The sequence below is a fragment of the Scleropages formosus genome, chromosome 21 (assembly GCF_900964775.1).
Source record: "Scleropages formosus chromosome 21, fSclFor1.1, whole genome shotgun sequence".
Taxonomy (NCBI): domain Eukaryota; kingdom Metazoa; phylum Chordata; class Actinopteri; order Osteoglossiformes; family Osteoglossidae; genus Scleropages; species Scleropages formosus.
This window is the reverse complement of record NC_041826.1, coordinates 6,862,378-6,888,877: the sequence shown is the minus strand read 5'-3', so window position 1 is coordinate 6,888,877 and position 26,500 is coordinate 6,862,378. Positions and strand designations below refer to the sequence as shown.

At 41.2% G+C, this 26,500-nt stretch overlaps 1 protein-coding gene across 6 annotated transcripts in view; it reads right to left on the bottom strand.

Annotated features, from left to right (window-relative positions):
* Positions 1-1,856: 1,856 nt before the first annotated feature.
* LOC108924251 (PTB domain-containing engulfment adapter protein 1) overlaps positions 1,857-26,500 on the bottom strand; it is a 65,792-nt gene continuing 41,148 nt past the window's right edge. For 2 of the 6 annotated variants that reach the window (XM_018735496.1, XM_018735500.1), the window contains exons 2-11: positions 18,073-18,154; positions 13,655-13,716; positions 11,734-11,805; positions 10,393-10,491; positions 8,837-8,974; positions 8,348-8,464; positions 7,462-7,548; positions 6,432-6,570; positions 5,432-5,526; positions 1,857-2,362 (exon numbers count right to left, since the gene is read on the bottom strand). In XM_018735496.1, the coding sequence (XP_018591012.1) occupies positions 2,291-2,362; positions 5,432-5,526; positions 6,432-6,570; positions 7,462-7,548; positions 8,348-8,464; positions 8,837-8,974; positions 10,393-10,491; positions 11,734-11,805; positions 13,655-13,716; positions 18,073-18,100 (909 nt within the window). In that variant the 5' untranslated portion in view covers positions 18,101-18,154 and the 3' untranslated portion in view covers positions 1,857-2,290. The other 4 variants (XM_018735502.1, XM_018735499.2, XM_018735497.1 and 1 more) reach the window with 4 other exon arrangements.

Below are 26,500 nucleotides of genomic sequence, written 5' to 3'. Positions count from 1 at the left end.
TACACTTAGCTATGTACTTAGTCATTGAAAAGTTTTGGAAGAAAGTTTATTTGTTTACTTCTATTACATTAAAGTTCATATCTAATGTTTCCATGACAAAGATTTTCAAAAATGAGCCTGATGACATATTAAACATGAGAACAATTTAGCCTATCGAGATAATATTGCCCTTGCTTTTTCTATGATATGCAACTAAATTATAGATTCTATAAAATATACAGTAGATTTTATGAAGAATGATTGATTGAAAATAAGATGTTGGTTTTAAACATAAAGCCAACAATTAAGTCATATAAAAATTTCACTTCTTTGACATTATTAGTGTCTACACATCTTATTATAAATTTTATAAAGTGTTCATTGTTATAAGATATACATGTGATGTGAATATCTACATACATGTTATGTAAATATACACCAAAAATATGATATGCTGAATAATGAAAGACTGTAGAAGGGGAGTTGAGGACTTACCTGCTTCCTGCTGCTGCGCCCTTATTTTGGACACCTACTCTGGCGCACAGAGTTGGAGCACGAGAGCTCGATACGCAAAGCTCATCATGGCCATCTTGGGTCATGAGACTCTGGATCATCTGCTTAGGGTAATGTGGACCTTCAACTCAGCACCATGAAACCCAGCACACTGGACTCTGCGTAGTTATACTCCACGCCTCATTCCACCATCATTTCCTTAAATACAGCTATAAAAATTTTCTGTATCCCAACATCCAACATATCGAGTGCAATGCAAGGAGAGCGACACCCCTACATCACTGCACATTCATTATTTTGCTGGTCACATGACCCCAGTATGCTTGTATTTTTACACCTTTCTGTTACAATTTGCACTTGGAGACGACAAATCCTGATGCTTGTTTACTTGGACTCAGATGTGTTAAGATGATGCAGAGCCGTGCAGTTACAGTGTTTGGCGTTACAAAATTAACACACATCAGGAACAGTTTTAAAAATTGACTCAATATGAACTGTGCGTATTAGAATAGAATGTAACAGTATAACCAAATAACCATTCAGCACAATACTCTCTCACTGTTACTACATGTGTATACATACATGTGTTATGTTTAAAGGAATTTCATTTAGTAGTAGTAGTTGGAGAAGGATTATACCCTGCTGCATAGATTCTATGCAAAAGCAAGTGCTATAAGAAAGAAAAGAAAGAAAAAAAAAAGACAAAAACTACACTGCTTGACCTTTTTATTTAATACAATGAGAAAAGTTATTAAAAAAAATTAGAATATGTACAATCTCTACAAAATCTGCACTTATACTGCTTTATGAAAATGTATACAATCACAAATAAATTGTACCTTTGTGAAATTATCTGATAAATCTGTTTATCTTTTTCATTTATGTTTCCAAAACAAATGCGTTAACCATTTTGAGAGGTATCACATAGATTCCATTCAATATGATTCATAAGAGCAAATTCAAAAAATGAGAGAAAAGGAGATGTAGTTAATGCTCCCTTAAAGCACTAGTGTGGACATGTGTACCTACTTGTCCTTTCCTTACATGAAAAAACCTCAGAGATGTTCCTTATGTTTCGCTCATGATTGTCCGCATATTTCTGGACAGACTTTGAACGAAAAGCGCCATTGGGTTATTTATCTAAATCGGTCTTTTGAAAAGATTCCCAGTAACATACATCACTCATAATTGATAATCAAAATAAGACAGAAACACAGTAGGTATTATCTGATATGCTTTAAAAAAAAAAAAAATAAAGAAAAGAAAAAGAAAAGAAAAAATTATGACTGTGAAGGCTAAAACAAAGAAAAAAATCGTACGACTAGAGTATAGTCACACTTGTTTGGTGAAAGGCTAAAGGGGCAAATGAAATATACATAATAAGTAAATGTGTGCGGTTAAAGTATAATGAACTGTTTAAAAAATTATGGCATGCTACATCTTACAATTAATCCTATATGTGATGAAAGTTTAATATTCTATTAAAACAAAGCATTAACACTGAAGTTTAACAAAAAAAAAAATTATAAAAGAATAAACAGCAGAATTTGTAATTCGCCATCTTACATAATTACCTTTTCAAACATTTGCTGAACAAGCAATTTGATCTTAAAATTATTTCAGTCTGGTTAATACAAAAATAGTGCTTTACCATCATGTTAATATACTTTTGATTGTGTCTAAGCCAAAATCAAAAGCTATGACATACAAACACCACCATCGCCTTATCTGAAATGACCTTTTTTGGCACTTTTAAATACAAGTGTCTGCAGCTGTGTGCAAAAAACACATCTTGGCATCAGCAGTGGCTGTCTAGAGGATCAAGAGAAAAGACGGCACCCTCTACGGTCAGTCCCATTTTGAACCCCTCCTGAAAACAAGAGGGGGGAGAATGCTGTTAATACAACCTTGTCGATCTCACTTCATTCATATGCAGACCAAATGTGAATGTCTTTGGGGACACGAGACCCGCGCCACACCGGTGCACTCTATTCTTCTGACGCTCGATAAACAAACGGGAATGGCAGCACAAGCGTGACACGTTCCGTTGACAAATGGATCACTGAAGACAACAGGATGTTTTACACGGTAAAACAAATTTTGACAGACACTTGAGCGGTCTTTGAGCTCATCTGTGGGGATTTTTCCCTTTTTTTTTTGGTAAAACTAAAATTATGACTTTGTTATGAATGGACAGTTTAAGGTATAATCATGTGCGTCCATGGTGACATGTCTGTGCAAAAAAAATAAATAAATAAATAGTAACTTGTAACAGTTACTCGCACAAGAAGTGATTGACGCAACATATTTCAAGTTAGTTTTCTTGCAAAATGAAAATGATTCTTACCAGTATGTAAGAAACATGCATTTCCTATTAAATCTCAGAGAAAAAAGGCAATGCTCCCCCGCTCACCCTAGGAGCGCGCAGTTTTTACACCATTAATCCCAGTTATAAAAATAATTTTTAGCATTGCAGAGCTGGATGGAACTGGAAATCAAAAATTACGGTAAAAAGCAAGGAAGAACATGTGATGCTGCGCATGCAAACAGGCTTCATGAAGCTACACTTTGTGCCACTGGAAACGACGTCCGCTGCGTAACGCTTTGCTGGGTGGGATGGCGGTGCACCGAGTAGCAGCGGTGCTTCGCAGCTCCTGGGGTCTGGGTTCGGACCTGCGTTCAACCCAGCTTGCAAACACAGGTGTTATCTACAGGTGCCTAGGAAGCATCTTCCACCTTCTGTAACATGCATAGCGTGCGTTAGTTTGCTTAAAGGTAAATGTATGGTACTTCTGTCACTGTACTCCTCACCATCATTGATAAGGGAACGAGTGATTACTGAAGCAATGTCAAATGTAAAAAACGTGTCCAAGAGCCGTTAGCTACTGCGCGCAGTGTATCGGTAGTGTAATTGTAAAGGACAGAGCTCAGGTCACTGAAAGCACCGAAAACCTGTACTAAAAACTAATGCAGCAACGACAGCACTTATACGATTTCATAAAAACAGCCACATAAAGCTTGCCATATAGTGCAGTAATTAGTAGATGTGACACGTGCAGCCGAGTAACCCTTGACACGTCGAACAAGTAAAACACTGGGAAAGTTACCCATTAAACGTCTCATTAAAAGTGAGCCATTGCATCTAAAACAGGAAAACCACGAGGCGTATATTTACCGTCAAAAACATTCTTGAAAAATGGATGCTAGAAAATGTCTCTAATGGTAAAACTGTATTCCTATAGAGGAAGCTCCTTCAGTTGCAATTCGGAGCTACAAACCAATGCAGCGTATATGGAAAATTCACAAAAAGACCTGACGAGAAGAGAAAGGTCCCCTATACATGTGACCTCAAACACCACACAAAGGGCACAGTGGTTGGCTTCACCTGAAGTTTTCAGTTATCCGAGAGCTGTACATTTTGTTCCCAAGCATCTCTGCGAAATCCTGTGACTCTATCAGCTATAACAACAATAAGCCATAAAGCGGAAAAGTTTTAAAGACAGCGCTAAAAGTTGAAAAGGCAAAGGAAAGCCTTATGTGAAACCTGAAGTGATGAAACACACAGAAATCTCATTCTCATATCATTATAAATGATCGTGTGTGATTTCATTTACTATTCTTTTATTAAAAACGTGGAGCAACTTAGGGGGCAATTTACAGTCGCCAATTTACAGGAAGCACTTGTTCGGACTATTGGAAGAAACCAGAGCACCCAGAGGAAACCCAAGCAAACACCTGGAGAACATGCAAACCACACAGAGACTGAACAGATACAACCCCTCATTCAAACCCACAGACCAGGAGATGCGAGGCACCCGCTGCACCAACATGCTGTTCAAAGAACCGAATAAATCTGTAAGTCCGATGAGAAAAAAAATGAGTGAATCTTTTGTGATGGGAATTCATTACCTATTTTTGATTGATAATGGTAATTGGTCATTCTGAATGGTAACCGACGCTTCTTTTTACAAAAGTTCTCTTTAAAAGCAGGAACAAACTATGCACGTTATCTGAGGGAAGCCCCCATATAGCACTGCACCCCAAGCGGACATGCACACTAGGGAAAAATCCCAACATGCACACACAAATGAACAGAACACAGAACACGAAATGTCCACCCACACACAGTGCTGGATTTTTTTTAAGCAAAATAAGAGCATACAAACCATCTTTGACGCTGCCAGATGAATAAAAAAAGATGAGGGGAAAAGCGATCATTAGGAAGAATTATGCATATCATGCATGCAATTACAATTGTATCATACCGCTCCAGTTTCTTGAAATATTCAATCACTTACTTTTGTACTAATCATATTAGCTTGTGCACACTATGCACAAGCTCACAGCAATTACCCGGTCTAAAGAACACAGCCAATTTTAAGTTAACCGAACACAAACATCCTTCAGAACTTTACAGTGATTTGCTGGAAACTACATCGTGCCTTCACAAAAACACCATTTCTTTAGATTATATTGTGTCTGTTTTTATTTAATGACTGATATATAATGTATTCACTTAGGAACTATTAATGATAAAAAACTAGCAGACACCGGGAAAGATTAATCTTGGAAATGCAACCTCGCACCGCAAAAAATGTGAAACACACACGTAATGAACCAGTCAATTAATATTCTTCCCTGGTAACTTTTCTTATTAGCACCTTTGAGACAGGGTTTGGGATACACACTATAATAAATAGTATATTAGCAAGTTGGTGGTGTTCAGCAAAATCAGCAAAGAAACTTAACCTTGTCAAATGGTGAAATTCAACCATTGCTATTCCTCATAATTCCATATGAGAAACTGAGCTGGGTAGATGGATTCTCCGTGTTCACTCATAGGTTTTTCTTTCAGTCTCAATCAGCAATGCCTCCAGGCCACTCCTCAAATGAGTCTTTGGGTTAAAACAATTGAGATAAATCACAAACGTGCAGTCACCTGCATTTCATCCAGCTTGGACTGAATGTCGGGAGGAAAATCGGCTGCCCCACAAATAAACGGGTCAAAAGGCTCAGCACCAAAAAGATCTTTCCCTACAAAATGAAAAACAAGAGAAAACCAAATCTAATGAAGCAATTTTACATATTTGCCCAATAACAAATAAATAACACATACCAGCTTTCTTTCAAAAATGGAAACAACTAGTCCTTATTTAGAGTGAACAGGTGGACAAAGGCAGTTTGTTAAAAGGACAATGTTTTCATGCTTCAGCAGAATTCTTAAAGAAAATAAGAGTATAATTTTTCCACTCAGTATGTGAAGGACACTGTCCTTATGCCACTAATGAGAAGAGAATACAATGTACAGGTACTTTCAAAGTGCTTAAGGTAGAGGTATCACGAGTTCCCTCAGGACTGCTGAATCATTTCCAACACCCTAAAAGGGTCTCTCTTAGAGGCACTTCTCTCCTGATCTCCAAATATTTGCACCATACCAATGTGTCAGACCATCCTCGTATTTCCTGTTGGACACGCGATTATACAGACTACTCGTGAAATGTATACTGACAAAAACAGTGGCTTTCATAAACATGTCGGTATTTAAAGCTCTGATTGCTATGAAAAAAGAAAAAAAAAAAAAAAAAAAAAAGTGTTTAACTGAGGTGTGTGTCGCTGAGGGGGGTGCGGGGGTGCAGCAGGCTTGTCCGGATCCAGCTCTCTGGAGGGTCTGGGGCTTGAGTCCTGCTTGGGGTGCCTTGCGATGGACTGGCGTCCCGGCCTGGGTGTGTCCCCTCCCCCTCCGGCCTTACGCCCTGTGTTGCCGGGTTAGGCTCTGGTTTGCCACGACCCCGCTCGAGTGGTTTCGACAGTGTGTGTGTGTGTGTCGCTTCGGAGAAAAGTGTGTGCTACCCGAATAAAAGCAAATACGCCCAGGTAAGATGACCGTTAATGAATAAATATAAGAGTTCATTGATTGTTTTCGAATAACAAAAACGTACTTGTTCCAGCAGGTCTTGTAGGAGGGGGCAAGGGAGGTGTTCCATTACTGGAAGGTGCCGATGTCAGCGGGGACACAGGAGAAAACGGCACCATGTCAAAAATGTCAGTCGATGGGCTTTTCATGGAAACGCTTCCTGCCTACAAAAAAGTGAGATGCATAACAAGGAGGTCACATGACCCTGCCTTAGCAGTAGTCAGATAATTACCATTTCTCCTGTTAGAAGCCAGGGTTCCCTGTGCTAATCTCTCAAACATGCTGTCTCCATGCCCCCCCCCGCACCCCACACCCTTCCCGCAGCGTCAGTCGACAAGAGGCGACAAAAGTATGAAATTTAAAGTAAGGGTTGCATTTACACAAGTAATGCTGATAAACGAGGATAACGTTTGCATGCAGGCCACTTCCCTAAAACTCTTCGACTCATTCTACGAGGAATAACTCCAGCCTAGCGTGAAGAAAGACACTGACTAAAGTAAGGTTTTGCAGCTGGATGAGGCTGACATTACAGAAACTGTGTTTACATGGAGTCGACCCATACAGCTGTCACTGTACCCCCACAAGTGGACAGAGGAGTGGGCATTTACACGAGGGCGTGGGACACCGTGCCCGCTGGGGGGCTTCGGCAGAGCAGGTTTAGCAGGTGGAGGGGTTAGTAGCCCCGTAGAGAGGCAGGAGTCAGGAGAGCTCGTGGGAGTGAGTGTGACGGAAGAGATTTCTAGACACGAGAACGACTTCAGGCTATGACACCAGAAAAGAGACGAAGGCCTTTGCAGTACGTAAGCTTCGCTAGTCGAGTTTGAGAGCAGCAGCTGTGAAAACATTGCACAAAAAGAGTTAGTTACAAATGCCCATCGGGCAGCGGCAGTTGAATCATAGAGCTTGTTACATTTAGTAAGAAACAGGCATGAAACTGCTCCGATTCCGCATCGAACATGAGCGGCGTCCTATGAGGTGACGCACCGTCTGCTGCTTTAATTATGTCCCAGCGATGGAAACGACCGATAGAGCATCGGTACCACATTCTCACTTACGGGTGACACTCGTGTTACCATTAGCTGCTCCTCGAGTCCTTGCAGCTGTCGTTTCAGCTCGGAATTTTCAGTTTCTAATTCTTGAATCTAGGATAAAGAATGTCGGCACTCTTACAACATGTATTTCATAGCTTCATTTCAACAGCGCCGCAGTTCTGACCCCAATCTCGTGCAGGACAAACTTCTTAACTCACTCAGCATAAATATAAGGCACGGATATTTAAGAAAACCTCCCTCGGTCAACAATGGTCGTACCCATCTTTGTGCAATAGCGCTACATTCCAACCTCCATCCATAGAGTAAACAGTGAAAGCTAACACTACTCATAACATTGCTTATTTATCTCATTACTAAGTGCATTTCTGGAACAAGCATAAATCATGTTAGTTACATTAAGTAAATTTACTGCACAGTGTATTGTTGGAGGGAACAGCATCAATGCACTATAGCCCAACTATATGAAAATATTGCATTTGTTGAAAGGATAAGATCACTGGGGTAACACTTTCTTATACAGTGTCTCGCTATTTTTAAGAATAACCGACATGTTTCACGACAGTGTATAAGAACTCAGCTTAAAATGTGTGCATAAATTTATAATATAAAAGCATTTCACATCATCACAGCAAAGAATCTAAATTCTTCTTTTCTATTCAGAGTAAAAATCCATATACTCACATGAGGATAAGTTTTTTTTAACTGATTCAAATAAAAAGAGTCAAGAGAACAGTATACAATTTAGTATATAATTTAGATTTATATTACACACACACATACAAAATATTTTATATATTAATATATAAATAAAGTCTGCAGAGAGCATCAGTTATACTACATTCTTGAACTGTTGTCCAAAAAAAATAATGTTCTGGATCTAAAACCTTACTCTTTTCTGCAAACTTCCTATTTGCTTCCGAGTCTCCACGTCCTTTCCCCCTGACTCCAAAAACTTCTTATAAGCCAGGTCAAAGGCCTGACCGATGGTCAGAGTAATCTCCTCTGCCTGAAACAAAACACACATTGACAATTAAAGACGAGACTGTCTACATAAAGGACATCGGCTGAGCACTACAGTCTTTTCCGCTACACTGAAGGAGCTTTTCAAACTTCTCTCTCACACACACACACACACACACACACACACAGCCTGAAACCACTTGTCCCAAGAGAGGTTGCAGCAAGCCAGAGCCTAGCCCGCAACACAGGGCGTAAGGCTGGAGGAGGAGGGGACACACCCAGGACGGGACGCCAGTCCATCACAAGGCACCCCAAGCGTGACTCAAACCGCAGACCCATCAGAGAGCAGGACCCGGCCAAACCCGCTGCGCCACCGCGCCCCCCTGCTTTTCAAACTTATCTTGAAGAAATCACTTACGCATTTTTCACTGTCGAAGACATAGCATAGGTGTTTGTTGGACTCGGAATCTTTGCAGATAAATGTGAATATCCTTTTATCCGTTTTGTCATCGGCGCAGAAAGACATCCTATGTAACTGACAATTATACTGGACATTCTGTTGGATGACAAAAGGCAAATACATAACAGGATCAGTGGAAATGACATTTATTATATTCCTCAAGCCTTTGGCACTAACACAACAGATTTCAGGGAAAAAAAAAAGAGAAAAAATGGGAGGGAAAATCGACCTACTCAAGACCAACTGTTCCATCTACACAATCATCCGAAATAATTCTCGATGCAGTGCTGACATGCTTGCTGTAATAGGATTTAACAGTTACTGAAATTATGCCTGCCAACATATAGCACATCGTGAGAATCAGTATCTGAAAATACAACTAAAACTGTCAAAACACAGTTCAGAAGAAAAGAAATTTCTTTTGGATGAAAATATATATTTGGCTCAGTCCTTAAGTTATGCCATGTCCTCACCTCCCCGAGTCCCCAGCACTGACCACTTGAGCACCTAGTGCCTAGTGTAAGTGGTCGTGGATTTCAACAAGCTGGAATGTGGTTTACAAACATCTGTACACGTTCCACTTGAACACTACCTTTGAGACCTCTGGCCAGTTTTCATCTCAGTGCATTTCAGCTGCTCATAAGCCTTCCTCCAAATTACTGAGCCCATCTGCAAGAGCAGACTCCCTGTCCTCATGGGTTACCTGCAGCCTCCCACTTGACGGTCCATCACGTCCTGCTGGATCATCCCATTCCGTCCTTGAGTGAACAGATGTCTGAAAGCTCTGGTATGACCTTTGAGCTATCTAAGTGGAGGCGTGTACTCTTCTTCGCTCATTGTATAGGGTTCACTTCCGGGATGCATTTGTCCTCTTTTTATATACATTCTATTAGTCTGTTTATAAGTGGCACTGAGTTAAAGTCTTGGTGATTGCTGCTGTCATTTTCAAGATAAGGTAAGCGGTCTACCATTGCCTGATTCCACGTATGTGATGGGGTCTTTGGACCAGGGGAGGAAGTCACATGAACACAAGCAGAACATGCAAACCCCACACAGACTGAACCACATTAAAACCCAGATCCAAACTCACAGCTTGGGTACCTGTCAGACATCAGCACTACCTGCTGTGCCACCATGGGGCATTTAGTCCATTATACCAAATATGATTTCCACGTATTCATTTAGCTGATGCCTTTCTCTAAAAGCACCTAACAATGTTAAGCTACTTACAACTATTTACCATTCATACAGCTGGGTAACTTTACTGGAGCAAACCAGGGTAAGTACTATGCTCAAAAGATACTACTACAGCTGGAGGTGAGGCTTCAACCCGCAACCTTCAGATGTGAAGGCACTGGCTCAAACCACAGCGCTACCAGCTGCCCATTTGCTTCCCATTGGGATACTTTCTAACTTTACATGTCTTACAGAAGGTGAGATGGTACTGGACACTTTGGAAATCGTACCACACTGAATTCAACCCATTCAGTGGATAACAATATAATGAGACTTACTTTTGTTTTAGGGTCTAATATTTTCACTCCATAGATTGAGATTTGTAATTCAACTTTTGGAATCTTCTGTCCCTCAGATTTCTTGATATGTCTTTGAAACTGGGAAGAGACAGAGAGAGGAATATATACGCATATATATAAAACCACATGTCAAAGAAAGAACACTGTGGTCAATCTAAGCAAAACCTCTGTCCTCCTGTACATAACTACACTTCAAAGAAACCTGTCGTATCTCCATCTTAAGCATGAATTATCAGCTTTGGAAATAGATGTGCATCAATTAGAAAGGATGGGGGGGGTCGGGGGATGAATCAAGTGTGGAGCTCATCTCACCATATGATGAACATGAAAAAACATATTCACTGTTCTCACGTTGGTTAGACAACTCCACACTCCAAAGGCATCATCATTAAGGGGCAGAAAAATAAAGAGTGAGGAAACACATATAAAAAAGACAGAGAGACAAAGAATGAACTCAAGAAAACAAATTGGTTAAAAAGTATTCCTGTAAGGTATCTAATGGAACATTGTTCCAAAAATGAATATGCAGTTGACTATTTGATGATTGGCTGTTGTTTTAATGTTATGTTTACCAACAATTCTGACCGTGTGAACACAAATCAGTGTTCAAGTAGGAAAAGTACAGAGCAAAAGTCAAGTTAAAAAAAGTATGGTACTTTACCACCATCTACAGGAAAGTATCTGTTAACAATTCTTCTGTAAACCTCTGGATTTTTATTTTGCAGCTTACAACATGAAATGCAATAAAGGTTACGTGGTTTTAACAGAAGTTTTCATACATTCCTAAAAGAATGTACAACGCTGGCACTCAATGCCTGTGCAGAAGAGCGTGCTGTGTGATCCCCCCAAGTGACTTGAATATTTTCATGTTCTTCATTTATTTTAGTTTTTTCTACATTCCTAAAGTAATAAAGTAAAATCAGGAATACGACAAAAAAAAGAAACAACAAAAAACATTTCCAGAAAAACTTTTTTCCGCAGAATGCTAAAAATTCACAATTCAAGAAAATAGACCATGGGAATAAAGTCCTGTTTATCATTGTTAAATTATCATTTAAAAAAATTAATTAATTAAAAGAAATGTTAAAACTTTAATAATAACTTGCCAGAAAAGAAATCAGAACCTCTTCTCTGACACCTCCCAACAACCCAATCACAGCTACATAGTTTGGACTCAACTTTCATTTATCAGTTTTGGCAGCTTTGACATCTTAAAAATAAATATTACAGTACATTACACAAGAGAAATAAAATCTGAGATTTACAAAACCCTTGCTGTACTGTATATCACTCCCAGTTATTTGGAACATTATTGCTTACCTTAAGCTTTCGAACGGCATCCCGTACAACTTCCGTGCCTTTAGGTTGGTCAACTTCTGTATGTCCGAGGAACTAGAATAAATTGAACAAAAGATGTAAACAGTTTTAAAGCAAAATAAGATGCACATGAATCACTATAAACTGACACACACACACTTATATTCCTTCATTTACCACTGGAATATCAGAATGTCATGCCCTAATCATTAACTTTTTCAAATAAAAGTGTATTTTCTACAAATAAAAGCAAATGCATAGTACTTTTGAAAAAGTACCTGGCTCTCCATCGCCTTTTCTGCATTATTAAGTACGTTCTTAGTGTATTTGGTTAGACCTTCAGCCTAACATTATATAAACAGGGACCTTGAAAATACAAAAACTATTTTAAATGCTTTTCTTACATTTGTTCAGTAATGCACCACTGAACAGCACTGTGTGGACACAGTAAGTGGTACCATGCAAAATCAGAGAGGGTGAAAATCCTTGACTGGGTAAGGTACTTCAAGAGTTGTCCAAGAGGAGCACCACTACTCCTCTCCAACAGATGGCATTATTAACCAACCTGCTGTATCATCAGCAAAATCAACAATAATAATGGTTCCTCCAGGAAGCAATGCTTCCAAAGAGGCATGTTTTGTTTGAGAGAAGGTTTCGAACACAAGATGACAGGTTACAAATATGACACTTCATGTCAGAGGAGATAAAAGAGTCTAAATGCAATTGGTTGAGCCAGTGCAATGATGTGCCAGTTTGAATCTGTTCACCCAATTCAATCTCCGTAATGCATCACCGCACATGTGTAAATGCATCATTGTCATCAGTGTAGGATCAAGAGCAGCGCTGTGATTCTGGAGGACGGGGGACACCGTGTCATCAGGAGTAATACACAACAACAGCGTTCCAAAAACTTACTTCACAGGTGTCCACCAATCGTAACCCTCCAAATCACACTGAGATGAGCGAAAACAGCCCTAAAGAGAACTCACAGGCTTGATCTGCATTTGCACCACTAGCAGCAGGTGCTGTGCCCAAGGGCGTGCTCCACACAGCTCGCCGAGCGCCACCCGGCTGCCAGGGGTACAGCCATGACAGATGGGCAGCAGGGAATGGAGTGCCGCTCGCTACCCATCACCGACTTCCTCGGACTCATCCATCACCTGCCATGTTTTTGCTGGCCGTGCCCTTTCTCTGCCCACTGCAAATATAATTTATTCAATCCTTCATTCGGTCCGTTTAAAAGGAAATTGGAAAAGACCGCTTTCCCGTGTGTCCGAGTGACATTCTGGGAGGGGGCCAAAAGGAAGCGTATATCCAGCTTTAAATTCTGAGAGTCACATAAAAAAAACCCAGAAATTTCAATTAAGAAGTTCAATTCAAAATTAATGCGTTCAAATTTCACTTAAACTTTCATTTTACAGTTAACCATCTAGCTGATGCTTTTTCTCCGAAGCAATTTCAATCGTAGGTAGCTTATCACGGTTTTCCCGATTGATATGTAGCAGAGTAAGTTCTAAGACTGGCCACTATGCTGCGCTGCTGTGGTTGTAAAATCACTGGTGCATTAAACCCCAAACCTAACCATAGCACGTACAGCTAGGTAGGTTTTTTTACTGTATACGTCCAGGTTAAGTACCATGATTAAGGATACTACACAGCAGGAGGTGGGATTCTAACCTGGGTCCTTCAAGTCCAAACACAGAACATCCAACCAGTATGCCACCTGCTGCTTACAACGTTCCATAAACATCAGTCTTTCTTCAAACATATCTGGCAAATTTTTCAAAGTTTTCACAGAAACTGGAACATTATTACAACAAAGTAAAACATGTTGGACAGATAGTGAAACCTTGTAACCTGAAGCACAGGAAGCACAATGGCAGATGTGAACAAGACATAAGAACATGACCGCGAGGGCACTTACTTTAGCACTGTATGAGATATAATGCTTCGCCAGCGCTTCTGGTGTGTGCATCCATGACTTGTCTGAAAGAAAAACAAGAAGAAGAAATAAATAATAAATGTGACTTCCAATCCTGCATTCAAAGTGACGGAGGTTCAATCTGTGCGACACGCAAACATGCTGTAGGGTAGAACTACAGCAGTGGGAACCAATGATTGTTCAAGGATCTCATTTTCAAACACGACTGAAGAGCAGTTTCTTAATGAAAATCTGCACGCCACGACAAACTCGCACTAATGATCATCATAATGCTGTTGTGCACTCACTTCCCATTCAGCCTCATGAGAAGAACCTTCCGGAAACCAGGCAATACAAGCCATCCATCCTTCACATTCAGAAACAATCCAATTCAAGGTAAAATTAAATGCACTCTCAGTGACATTTTGTATTTCCAAGTCAGTCCACCTCACAAACTATTATTAATGATATATTTAATCGGTGTCCTCCGGTGGGAATTTTGTTTATTGTGAAGAAAAAAAAGAAAAAAAAAATCTATATTAAAATGAAAAAGTGCCTTGAATAGAGACAAAAAACTTTTGTTCGAAGATAGGAGCAAACCACTATGAGCTGTGCTAAAAATAGTGAACTGCAGAATAATGTGGTGATGCAGCTAAAATCCAATATGAAGTACATTCTACTCCTGCGTTATCCAAAAGCTGCACAGTCCAGAGAGGATTATACTACTTACCTGTATACCACTCCAACTTAAAAACAAAGCTACTAAAGATGCAACCCATCTCAAAACCATCTCCTCTCCTTGTTAGAAAATGCTCCCAATTGCCATACTTTTCAAAAGTATTAAACACGACATTCAATACGAATAAAAAAAAAAGAAAACCACCTGTGTGTCCATACAGAGCTTGCCAAGTGCTTGACATCTGAAATAAAAGAGGTGTCTAATAACTATTAGATAGTAAATATTAAATATATTAAAAGTTCCAGCTGTTCAATAGCTATATGAAATTTAGCAAAATTTCAGTTATTCAAAATCAAGCACTTCCCTTAGCTGTGATGTAACATATTACATATTCACTAGTGTATTATGAGATTTGCCTGTGAGTGCTTCCTTTGCTAGTCTACGAGGCCCCTTTCACGCTACTGAGGAAGATTTACGAACACCGGCTCCTCCACTTACAAACTCAATGGGGACCAGACGTCTCTCAGTAACTCCATTTGTTCATAACTCTCAAACTGTTTCTAACATCAAGGCACGATCAATAAAAGCTTACTGCCGCTTCTCAGTTCATTGGCAGATTAGCTTCTGTAAAAACCCTAAGAGCGTTAGGATTAGGGTTAAGGTTATTATAGCGATTTAACGTCACTGTAATACTTATGAAGGCTTTTTAATTCACTCTGAGCTACATTAAAACTAATTTTAAATGAATGACAATAAAAACACATTGTCTGCACAAACTTCTCCAATGCTGGTTGCTGACGACTCATCCCATGAACACGTGCACATTTGTCTTGATGTTGTAACTGACGATCAACACTCGCAAAGAAAAAGTATGAGCTATGAACTGTGTAGCATAATAAATTTGGCTCTGCTGGCTGGGAGTGTAAACAAGTTGCTTTCACATGCCGGCAAGCAGAAATTTTCAACATTCAACTAAAATGCAGCAAAAACACTGAAAAAAGTAGCAAAATATTTGCATCTTTGAAAACGTGCAGCTTTGCAGCTGTAGAGCACCATGTAAATGACCCAAAGCTTTTCACTCCCTGCCTTTAACAGCGATATTGTTGATCAAGGCTGCTCCGTAGTTCTACTCCAAAGATGGAGACCAACATCCTTCACCGAGTGAAATAATGAGAAGCAGGCAGACTCCGGGCAAATTCATTGTGACACGTTTCTTATTTTTGTTTTTCACAACGTGTTTCATTTGAGAACACCGAGACACAAACAACTACATTTAATTAGATGCAGTGCATCAGTTTGTGCTCTCAAAAGAACTTAGCAAACGCTGCTTTGGGCTCTTTTCTCCCAGTCCACTTTGCACGCACTTTTTTGCCTCTTGCTGGAAGGAATGCGAACGGCTCCGACTAAACATTTTTACCATCATAACTTAGCAGGTAAGAGGGGGGGGCAAAACAGAGGGCTGTTGGCATATTCTGCTGGGGCACAGCATCAAGGGGGAGCCTCTTTTGTTGCGATGCAAAGAATAAAGGATGATGTGAATTAAAAACAATAAGCTGGTTACAGGGAGACGAAAATGAAATTTATCATCGCGGCGCTTCCAGGGAAGAGCCCGGCACAGTCCGTCTTCGCGCTGCACTGTGGGGAGCTGCGAGCCGTTCGCTTGAGCGGCGATAAAGTGGCTGTGGGAGGTGTAGTGAGGTGTGGACTGACCTGGCTCTCCTCCGCGCGTCAGCACAAAGTTCTGATTAATAGCCACCCTTGCGAAAATATGACAAAGCTGAACTGTTTTGTACAGGTAGGAAGGTCAACGACTGAGTAAAGCAGTGCGGCAGTAAGAATTTTTAAACGGAGGCTTAACGTACCCGTACGCATGCGTCCGTACGTGTGCGCGGTCATCCTGTTCATTACACGAATTATAGCTGCACATACTGCAAGACACTTGAGATTGCTCACCACACAGCGCCATTAAATATACAAAAGACAAAGGCTATACAAAAAGACCAAGCAACCTCATTATCTATTATGCGATTAGTACTAAAGTTTCCTCGTACTAATTAAATTGGGCTGTCACTGAGTCAGCCCTTCTCAAAATGCTGGAAGGCACTAATGACTGGCCCTTACAGAGGACACGCAACCTCTGTCTCCATTGTTTAACTTGGAAGTTCATCAAAGTGAAAAGCTAAATAATAATTCGGTGTTTCATATTAGTTTATTTATTGTAACAAAAATTATTACTGTGTTGCTCTGGTTCACAAATACATACGGCACTGCCTTTTGCATTCCAAATGATAACTAAATTATTATAATTTGATTTTAAAACGTTTGGAAATACGTCTCTGGCATCAAGACTCGGATGCATAACAAATTTATAGTCATACACGGATCCTCAATTAACACAAAATGGACCAATCGGCTTTCCAGGAGCGCACACTGCCTAAAACAGTGCGGAAGGGTAGGGGTCCTGTGCTGCAAGTACAGTTAAAAGACTTAATGCAAGCGACAGTATTGCCTGCTGGGAGCGATAAACTGCCAATGCAACCAGAGGCCAGGAACGTAGGGCGAGAGCTGCCTTGATCCAGCCATTAATAAAACATCAGCTCAGGACATCATCTTCCTACCAACGTTTGTAGAGGGAGAAGGAAGGGGGGGAACCTGGATCTTCCATGAAAAGCATCCAATGCAGTAATTTAAAAGCAGTCTGTGAACTCATTTGTAGTTCTAGCATATGCGTTAGCAGCGGATAAGAGTTTGAAATGCAAATCGCTTGGTGCCTTCCGCCACTGTGGAATTGGTCCTGTATGAGTCCAAACTCGATTTTGTCTTTATTGTGCATCACATTGGAGGCAATGTGCCTATGAAAACAACCCGCCTCCACTAATTGGAAGCTTCAAATACACAAGTCTGGAAAGAGCTTAATGAACATTCTTGCCCAATTACTTTTCTATCAACATAAGCCAACAAACAATGTTTGCATTGTGGGGGGATACTGCGCTATACTGTCTTTTCCAGTAACCTGTTTCCGTAAAGATTGTTCCCGTATTTTCAGTGCTGAAACTATAAATTATTGTAAATATTTGAGAAGTCAAAGTAGATTATTTTAATATCACAAAAGACTGTTGCTACCTGACTTAGAACTTATGAAAGCGATGGGCGGCTAGCGGATATTACCGTTTTCGTACAAAAAAAAAAACGGGATTTACTGGATTTTTGTACCTCTGCTCCAACAGAATGGATCTCTAGATCTGGATATTTAGGCAGGATAAGCAAGATAAAGACCTGTGGCTGGAGTGCTCTTCTCTGTGCACGTATTAAATAATGCAGCTATTACTGAGCACAGCGGCATCAATGCTTTTTACGATTAAACGTACGAACAAACAAATAAACGAGTAAACAATGCATAACACTAATAAAAGGCCAAGAGCTGAAATCCACATATGTTACAAGGCAACAACAACAACAACAAACACCAACCAACTGTAGCACCTGTCTTGTCCCCTTGTGGATTTGCCCTTATGACGTTAGGAATCTCTGAACAGATTACGGGAAAGATGATGGAGAGAGATGGTGTTGGGAAACCTGCGATACAAGACTCACGGCGAAAACCGGCTCCCTGAACACAACGGACCGCACGCGGCCCAGGCTGCTCCTTCTCGCTCCTTTCAATTCCACGCCCCCTTCTTGCGGCGTGCGCTCTACGAGCGAGGACAATCGAGAGATGCAGGAAAGCGGGAGATGTGCTGACCTTTTTTTCTGGTAAATGCCCTGTTCATGCTGGAAAGGATAGCGTCTCCGCTGCCAGGTCCCGGGACTCAACGCCGCTGTGCCTGAGGAAGGAGACGCACATCAGACATGCGTGTGACGGGTATTCACAAACCCCAACAAGCACTTCCCAGAAGTGCAAAACACAGCCCGTATTTGCCAAGCCATTTCCCTTCCCACCCTGCCCAGTGAATGGATCCCTTTCATACACGTCTCACCGCAGGTATTTCTGCCTCGGTGTCGGCCTGCTGACAGAACAACCACCTCGAGCCACCTGACGCCCACCATTACAAGGCAGGGACGCTTCTCTGGGAGAGAAACAGAAGCGCACACGCTCGCATATACACACATGCGTCAGTCATTCGTGGAGTCCCACCTCCAGTGATTTTAAACTAGCGCAACAAAGGTTTCCTATCCGACCTCAATAAAATTCTGCATACATGAATGTTGGCAAAATGTTGTGCATGAACTTGAAAACAGACCCCACAAGTTCTGTCTTTTAGGATTTACAATGTGTTCAACATGTTCCCCCAAGGTTAGCAAATGATCTCTCTCTCTTGCTCGCTCGCTCACACACACACATACACACACAAACAAACAAATGTGCTTTTCTGCAAATGATATATGCCCTGTCCAGTAAACTGACAACAGAATATATTCCCTCCCCGCAGCTTTCAAACCCAATTCCTTCTTAAACATCCTGCAAAATTCCAGATATCAAAGCAGCTGTTCCTTTCATTTCATAAAAGAAAAACTACCAGTTCATTTGGCACCAACACAAGTTGACTCAAAAATCATCGAAAACAAAACTTATCTTGGTAAAGAAAATGCTCACCATGAAACCAATGACCCTGATAGTAAAGTGTCAGGATGCTATTTTTGGATGTTTTCATGACACATTTTCACCTTCACACGAGTACAGTAATTTTAACAGCTTTGTTTTTTCCAATGTAGGGTACTGTATGTATACAGTCTGTAGTGGACAAAATGTACATCGAGAAAATGGAATTTAAATGGAGGAGGGAAACACAGCAGAGCACAGCATGGGCTGTTTACCAGCGACAGGAGTGGGGACTTTGGATGTAAAGTAAAGCGAAATACAATACTGTAAAGAGAAAAAATACAGTAATTCTGAAAACAGGCTCTTCAGCACTTTGCATGGTCCATTATCGCAATCATCACTACTTCATTTTTCTCATCACTCTCAATACATGTCAACAATTTACTCTTAAATTATTTGTTGGCTGACAGCTAAAACAACTTGGGTTTGTACACTAAGCGATCTTACAATGATTTGTCCATTTATGTAGCAGGGTATTTTTACCGTATTGATTCATGGTAAGTACCTTGCTCAAGGGTGCAAAAGCAGGTGGGGAATTTGAACTTTTAACCATGAGCCTTCAGATTTGTAGGCAACAGCTACAACAACAGTACCCTCTGAAAACACACACTAAATAAAACCCTGTCATTAATAAATTTAGAAAAAAAAAAAAAAAAATCTTATTCCTTACTTTTAAACGATTCCACATACTGCCAAGAAAACAGGAGGAGTCATATGGCTCCCTTAATGTTTACACTGAACACACAAAATGGTACCTCAGAAAAACATAAAACATACGTTGTTTATTTTTAATCCAACCGTAAAATGAACAACTGATTTAAAACTCCCACGCAATGTACTGTCTGTGGGTAGGAAAGTCTAGAAAGGATTAAAAAAAATTTAAATAAATTAAAAAAAAAAAAAAAAAACTTCATCTTTTAAGTACTGTTAAAAGAAGGACTTTCAGAGCACAATTTTGAAATATATTCTCTGAGGTTATTTACTACAAATGAGAGGCAACCAACTACTGTGATGCTACCCCATAAAGTGGTAATGGGTCTATCAGTCACTGATACCAGTGTAATGAATCCTCCCCGAAAACAAGATACGGCTGTACAAAAGCCACATGGTTTGCTCCATTCACAGCCTCCCTAATCAATCAAAAACTTTATTTTTCCCTTATTACTAGAGGCATTGATCCAAAGTCTCCTTATTATTCTTACATAAGGGTGTTTTTGGAATCGGTGCAAAAAGAAATTTGGCCTTAGAAATGTCAATAAGTGAACAATGTCTAATGACACCACGATAAACAGGAGGTTTTGCAAAAAAACTGCATATTAATATGGTCAGGTCGTGAAGAAATAAGGTTCGATCGAGATACCCATATTGTTGTCAGGTACTAATTGCTTAAAGTTTTCATACAACACTTGTCTTTTTTCTTATCGAATTTCTTAATTCGACGAGTCGGAGATGCAGGACAGTTAGCGTACTGGGATGATGGGCGGGTATTTAAGAATTCCCCAGTCCAAAAAAAGGACTCATTTGTAAACTGAACATTAAACAGCTATACCCTTGTCACTTTGTCTACAACGGCTTTTTACGTCGAGCTTTTTGTACGGGCCGGCAGCTAGCTAGGGTCTTAAGGACACGGATTTATAACCTGATGGCTACTGGTGCAGTAGAGTTTTCACCCACAACTCCCAAAGGTCCCAGTGCAATAACAACCATTCAGCTTAGTCCTGTAAGCAATAAGCTACAAGCAGGAATACATGACAGGGGATGGCACGTCTCACACACACACACACACACACACACACACACACACACACACACACAGAGGAACAAATTAATGCCACGTTCCAATGGATGTGTTGTGATTTATGCACACCGAAAGAAGTACCAGCATTACTCTGGCTGAACAACCTAAGAGATGTTAAAAAAAAATTAAAAAAAAAAAAAAAAGGGAAAAATTTGTAAATGTGCTTTTAATTGCAACACTATATAGAGACACACAGATCTCAAACACAAAACATAAGGTCTGTTTCAGAAACAGCAAGGTAACTGATGACCTGTTGACAGCAGTGACAAAGACAGTCTTTAGGCTATAACCACAACGACACTACTTCGCCAGTAGCGCAGAACTCAAGAGTAACGGGCATTTGGTTTGTGCCCACAAGGGTTGCACTGCTTGAATGTCCAGTACATTATTTTACCGTCGTCCTAATTATGTACTTTTGAAAAGGTAGTTTACCAAAACACTTCAGACAAGAGAACACAGAATAAGAAGAGACTGAAATGCCAACCAGTAACACAGATATTCATGGTAAACTGGGGACTGGAGACAGTTGCGCCACTGCCCTTGGATCCAAAGGTCACAGATTCGATTCCACCTCTGGCTGCAGTACCCTTGAGCAAGGTATATACCCTAAAATTGCTCCAGTAAAATTAGCCAGCTGTATAAATGGGTAAATTGTAACCTTAACGTTGTAAATTGCTTTGGAGAAAAGTGTAAATTTACTGTGTGAAATGTGGTAATACATTTATTTCAGGCAGCCATCGACCACGGACGCAAGCGTCCGACTTACACAACGCTGATTTTTAAAGAATTCTGCTCAAAAGGTTTGCACTTTTCCTTACACTTGATAATGAAGAAGCATTAAGGAACCATTGGGACATCTGTTTATTGAGCCAAACGATTTCCCAAAGTGAAAAATAAAATGTACACCCCAAAAAAAGAAATATTATTCCAATAATCCTGCAGAAATAGAGAAGATGGGGTTTCTGTGGGCAGTAGTGGAGTGTTACAATTTCTCATAAAAGCTGCACTACGCAACTAAATCCCCTAAGCCACACTAAGGAATGGGTTCCAGAGCATGGCGCCCGCACCGACGTAAGTGCATTCGGAGACCTGCTCATCTGGGACGGCGCGTCTGTCCCTCATACGGAAACCACACATAGTTCACAACGAAACGGCTCATTCTGCACACCGTCATGAAACGAGAGCTTTCTGTTTGACGGACGTCTAAAGAAACAACATCGACAAGAAACCCAAACTTACTCATTCACTTATTTTCTAAGAAAATCTAAGGTTTTTAAGTTGGGGAAAAAAAACAAGCGAGAGAAAGAAACGGTACATTTGGAAAGCCGGGGCGAAGCACTAGGAGCTCTTTACGAACGTGTTTTCCCGCAGTGAGCATATGCTTGGCCCAGATCTCCTGAACCTGAAGGGGATGAGGTCATACCCATGGGCAAATCTTGTAGACATCTGGTCTCCGTGATGCACAGAGGTCGAAGGGGGAGGGAAGGACAGACATGAGTGTAGCCCACAGCCGAAGGAAGCGCTCGATCCTTCGCGGGAGAGCTGGCCCCCATACCTCGAGCTCACATTTAACTGCGTACTTTTGCATCGTTACTTTCCTGATGGTGGCTCTGTACAAGGCTAACGGCGAACAAATTCATTCTCATTTTTGCATGTATATCTTTGTTAGCGTGCTTCTCCGAGTAATAAATACACCAGTTGAAAGACCTGATTAAAAAGCAGTTCCCCAGCATCCTTGCTTTCTTCACCACGTTGACAAGTTACGCACAAAGAAAGAAAACCTCAGAGGAATCCAGACAAGTAGTTCAACAAATGAGTGTGGCGGTCTGGGGTTCGAGCCCTGCCTGGGGTGCCTTGCGACGGATTGGCATCCCGTCTCGTGTGCGTCCCTCCTCCTTCGGCCTTGCGTCCTGTGTTGCCGGGTTAGACTCCGGCTCGCCACGACCCCGCTCAGGACAAGCGGTTGTTGACGATGGATGGATGGATGGTGAAATTCTGGTTGTCACTCTGTATGATCAATTTAATTTTTTCTCATTGCCTGGACTCATGTACACAGATTTCCTTCAGACGACTACCAGAAAATCCTGCACAACAGATGATCTGAAAAGGCAGTAAAAACCATGGGTAACAAAGGAACACACATAACCTGCGTCTAACAGCTCGTGTTTACCTTGAAGTCGCAGTGTTCTCCCTACCACTGTCTAAGCATGGCCACCCTGTGACAGCCCACTCCGCTTCATGACGCTGCTGAAAAATCCCAGGTCTGATTTCTTTGTTCATCCCCTGTAATCATCTACAGCGCACCTTTAAACAAACAGCTGTTATGAAAGTAGGTTTTATTTTTTTCTCTCCCATAAAGCAGAAATAACACTGATCACTTTTGAACTCCTCATGGCAACTACCAATTATGTTCACTATTCATGCTATTTTGCTTAACTAGATTTACATCTATTCATTTAAATGATGTTTTTCACCCAAAGAACTTACGTTTCTAAGCTGTTTACACTGATTCACCCTTCGATAGAGCTGGAGAATTTTTACTGAGGTGATGGGTCGGTTGCCCAGGGGTACTACAGCAGGAGGGGGGGTTTGAACCCATGCCTTTCAACTCCATGGGCAGGAGCCTTAACCGCTATGGTGCATGCTACCCCCTCCCCCACTTGGCTTGGAATTGTTTAAGGAAGACTATACTTTCTCAGGCCACACACAGTGAAATAGGTTTAAAAAAAATAAGTGTATTACTGGGACAACATTAATATACTGTAATTAAACACGATGAGTCTAGCAACATGTCCAAGAGAAAATGCCACTGGGATGCACTTTGATGGGTTGCAATTTTCCCTTGGTCCATTCAGAGCAGAGTTTATTAAGACGGGCACACAGATACACTGGTGTAGTGTCACTCAGTGTGACTGACAGCAGCAGTGTTTGTACATGAACAAGGAGAAAGTGCTCTGGCCTCGTCCCTCCGGACGGACTGATGACTCTCCCAAGAGGAGATAGACAGCCACGGCTTTTAGCAGGGCGTCATTCGTCCCCATCGCTGTTCAGCTAGAGTGCCGACCAAGTGTGCATGATGAGCACCATGTGGTAGAGCCACGCAGAGCCTGAACGGAGGGCTGGTCATTATCGCGGATGCTTGTGCAACATCAAAGTCCCAAAGCTGTGCGCGTGGTAGGGGGTATCACAGTGAAAATTACTGAAAACAATCACTGCAATGAAGCAAATCACAAGTGTTACATTATCACGTGGAAATGTTTTGGCAAGACAATGTAGAGGAAGCAGAAGAAATAGAAATCTTTACACGACCACTTTAGACTCTTCAAGCGTAGCTTAATGCACCCTTTCAAGTAAAGGCCCAACAGATTATTAATGAAATTCACAGCAGGCAAAAACAACAGAAATATCTGCACACTCCTACAGACCATTTCAATTTATATAACTAAGTTTATTATGAATAGATGTAAAATATAGTTAAATGACAGCAAGATAACAAGCAGCCAATTATGGATTGTATTAGGAAGCCTCTTGGGTAAATTATAAAAGGCATTCATCTGGTACTTTGTCCACCCATCAGAGTCAGCAACATTAGAAATTCATTGCATTACTGATTACAAAAAAACATGTATTCAATTAATTTTATTCATTTACCCTTTTTCAATTGTGACACCATATACAATATATATATATATATATATTTTTTTTTTAACTTTGCACTTCGGGACAAAAATCTCTAATGTGACTTTAACACAAACAATTCTGAACTCATCCATGTGCTGAAAACGGCGAAAAATTCTCAACTGCTAACGTAAGATGTCCAAATAAGTTATGGAATTAGGGTTATATTTTTTTTCCATTCCTTACCACTAACCGCCTGACATAATCCAGGGCCGCGGTGGTCCAGAGCCTATCCTGGAAGCTGTGAGGCAGGGCAGGCTTTTAAATAACTTAAAAAAAAGGAAGAGAAAACAGAAAGCGCCTATGACATGACAGCGAAATCCATAACCCGATGTGTTTGAAATCCCACCAGAGAGGAGAAAGAAACGAAATGAAATACATTTTTAAAAACAATCGAGTTTCTCCCCTTTTTTCAAAGCCTTTCGGCATCCACTAATGTGAACCACATGTTCTGTGAGCCTCCGACAGTTTGACAATAGCATGAAAACACACCCAGGAAAGCCATTCTTGCGCTTACGATAAAACAATGCCTCTCTTGTGTCCATACCTGCGTCCAGCAAACCAGCCATTCCATTTAAGCACAACACTTGCGAAGAAGCGACAACTTCAGCCTATGACACTCTGGAGACCACACCAAGTGTGGCCGAGCGGTGCGTTGTTCGTAGCACGCGCTCCCGACGTGACGCAAACACAAACAAGAACCAGGGCAGGGGAAAATGTGACGGTGAGACGCAAGAAAAACAAGTAAACGCGCAGCATCGCCGGCGGAACTCAAACGAAACGACGACGACTTACTTGCGTTCCAAGAGAAGGACTTTGGAGAGGAAGCTGGAGCGGCGCCTTAATCGCTTTCAGCTGGGAGCCACATGGAGACGTGGAGCAGCACGGAAAAGGGTTCGGTTCTTTGTGGGATATCTGCGCGGACCTTGAGAGCTTTACCCCAGACCCCACCCAAACCTCACACTTTGCCACCTCAGTGTCTGGCTCTCATTTCTGGTGCCGTGTCAACATCGCCGTGAAGCGAAACGGACACAAGACTTCTCGTGCGACAGCTACGCTTTCGACGGCACCGACTGTATTGTTTTTCTCACTGCCACACATTGCGAAGTCAGTAAAAACTTTCTGCAGGTCTTTGCACGGAGACGGTTTCGATGGCGAGGCGCCGGCCTCGCCGACTTTGACTTACTTTCATATTTTCTTCCCCACCGTCTCACATTTCAGCGCTGTGTGAACAGCTGCGGGGAGGTGCCGAGAGCTGCCGAAAAGGCTGTCCAAGAAATTCCTTACCCCTTAAAGTAGCACAGCAACAGCAGAAATCATGGAAAAACACACACACACACACACACACACACACACACACACACACACACACACACACACACACACACACACACACACACACACACAGAGGAAGTGAGAAGAACTATCAGGACATACAGCAGAGGCTGCAAAAATTGCTTCAGTTAATTTCTGGTTAAGTTCTGGGTCGGTTAAGGCAGAAATGAGATGAGAAAGACAACAGAAAAAATATGACACTAAAAACGGGCTCGTTTTCTTAATCCTGAGTGGCATTTAAAATAATAATAAGAAAAAAAAAAAAAAGCACAACCCTCGTTCCCCTGTCCTGTGCATTTTGTTGTGCTTCTCCCCATGGTGAGTAACAACTTTCAACCATGACCGAACTTGCAGTGGCATGAAGAACTCGGTGGCCCCGTTTCAAAGTCAGTGGTGACGTGTGCATGAGACCAGTTTGACAATAAAAGATTAATGATGTATTATTAATGGTGCAGAAATCCCATTGAAATACCATTAGCCTGCATTATTTCAAAGGAAAAGAGATTCAGTTATTTCATCCATCCATCCATCCACTGTCAATTACAGCTTGTCCAGTGCAGGCTGGTGGTGGTCTGGAGCCTATCCTGAATGCAGAGAACACCCAGGACAGGATGCCGGTCTAATGACTATCATTTGTCTACAAGCAGCATCGCCGAATCGCATTTCTTACGGACAGATGGTAGCATAATGGTTGCCGGTTCGATTCCCACCTCTAGAGTAGTATCCTTCAGTAAGGTATGTATCTTAAACTGCTCCAGT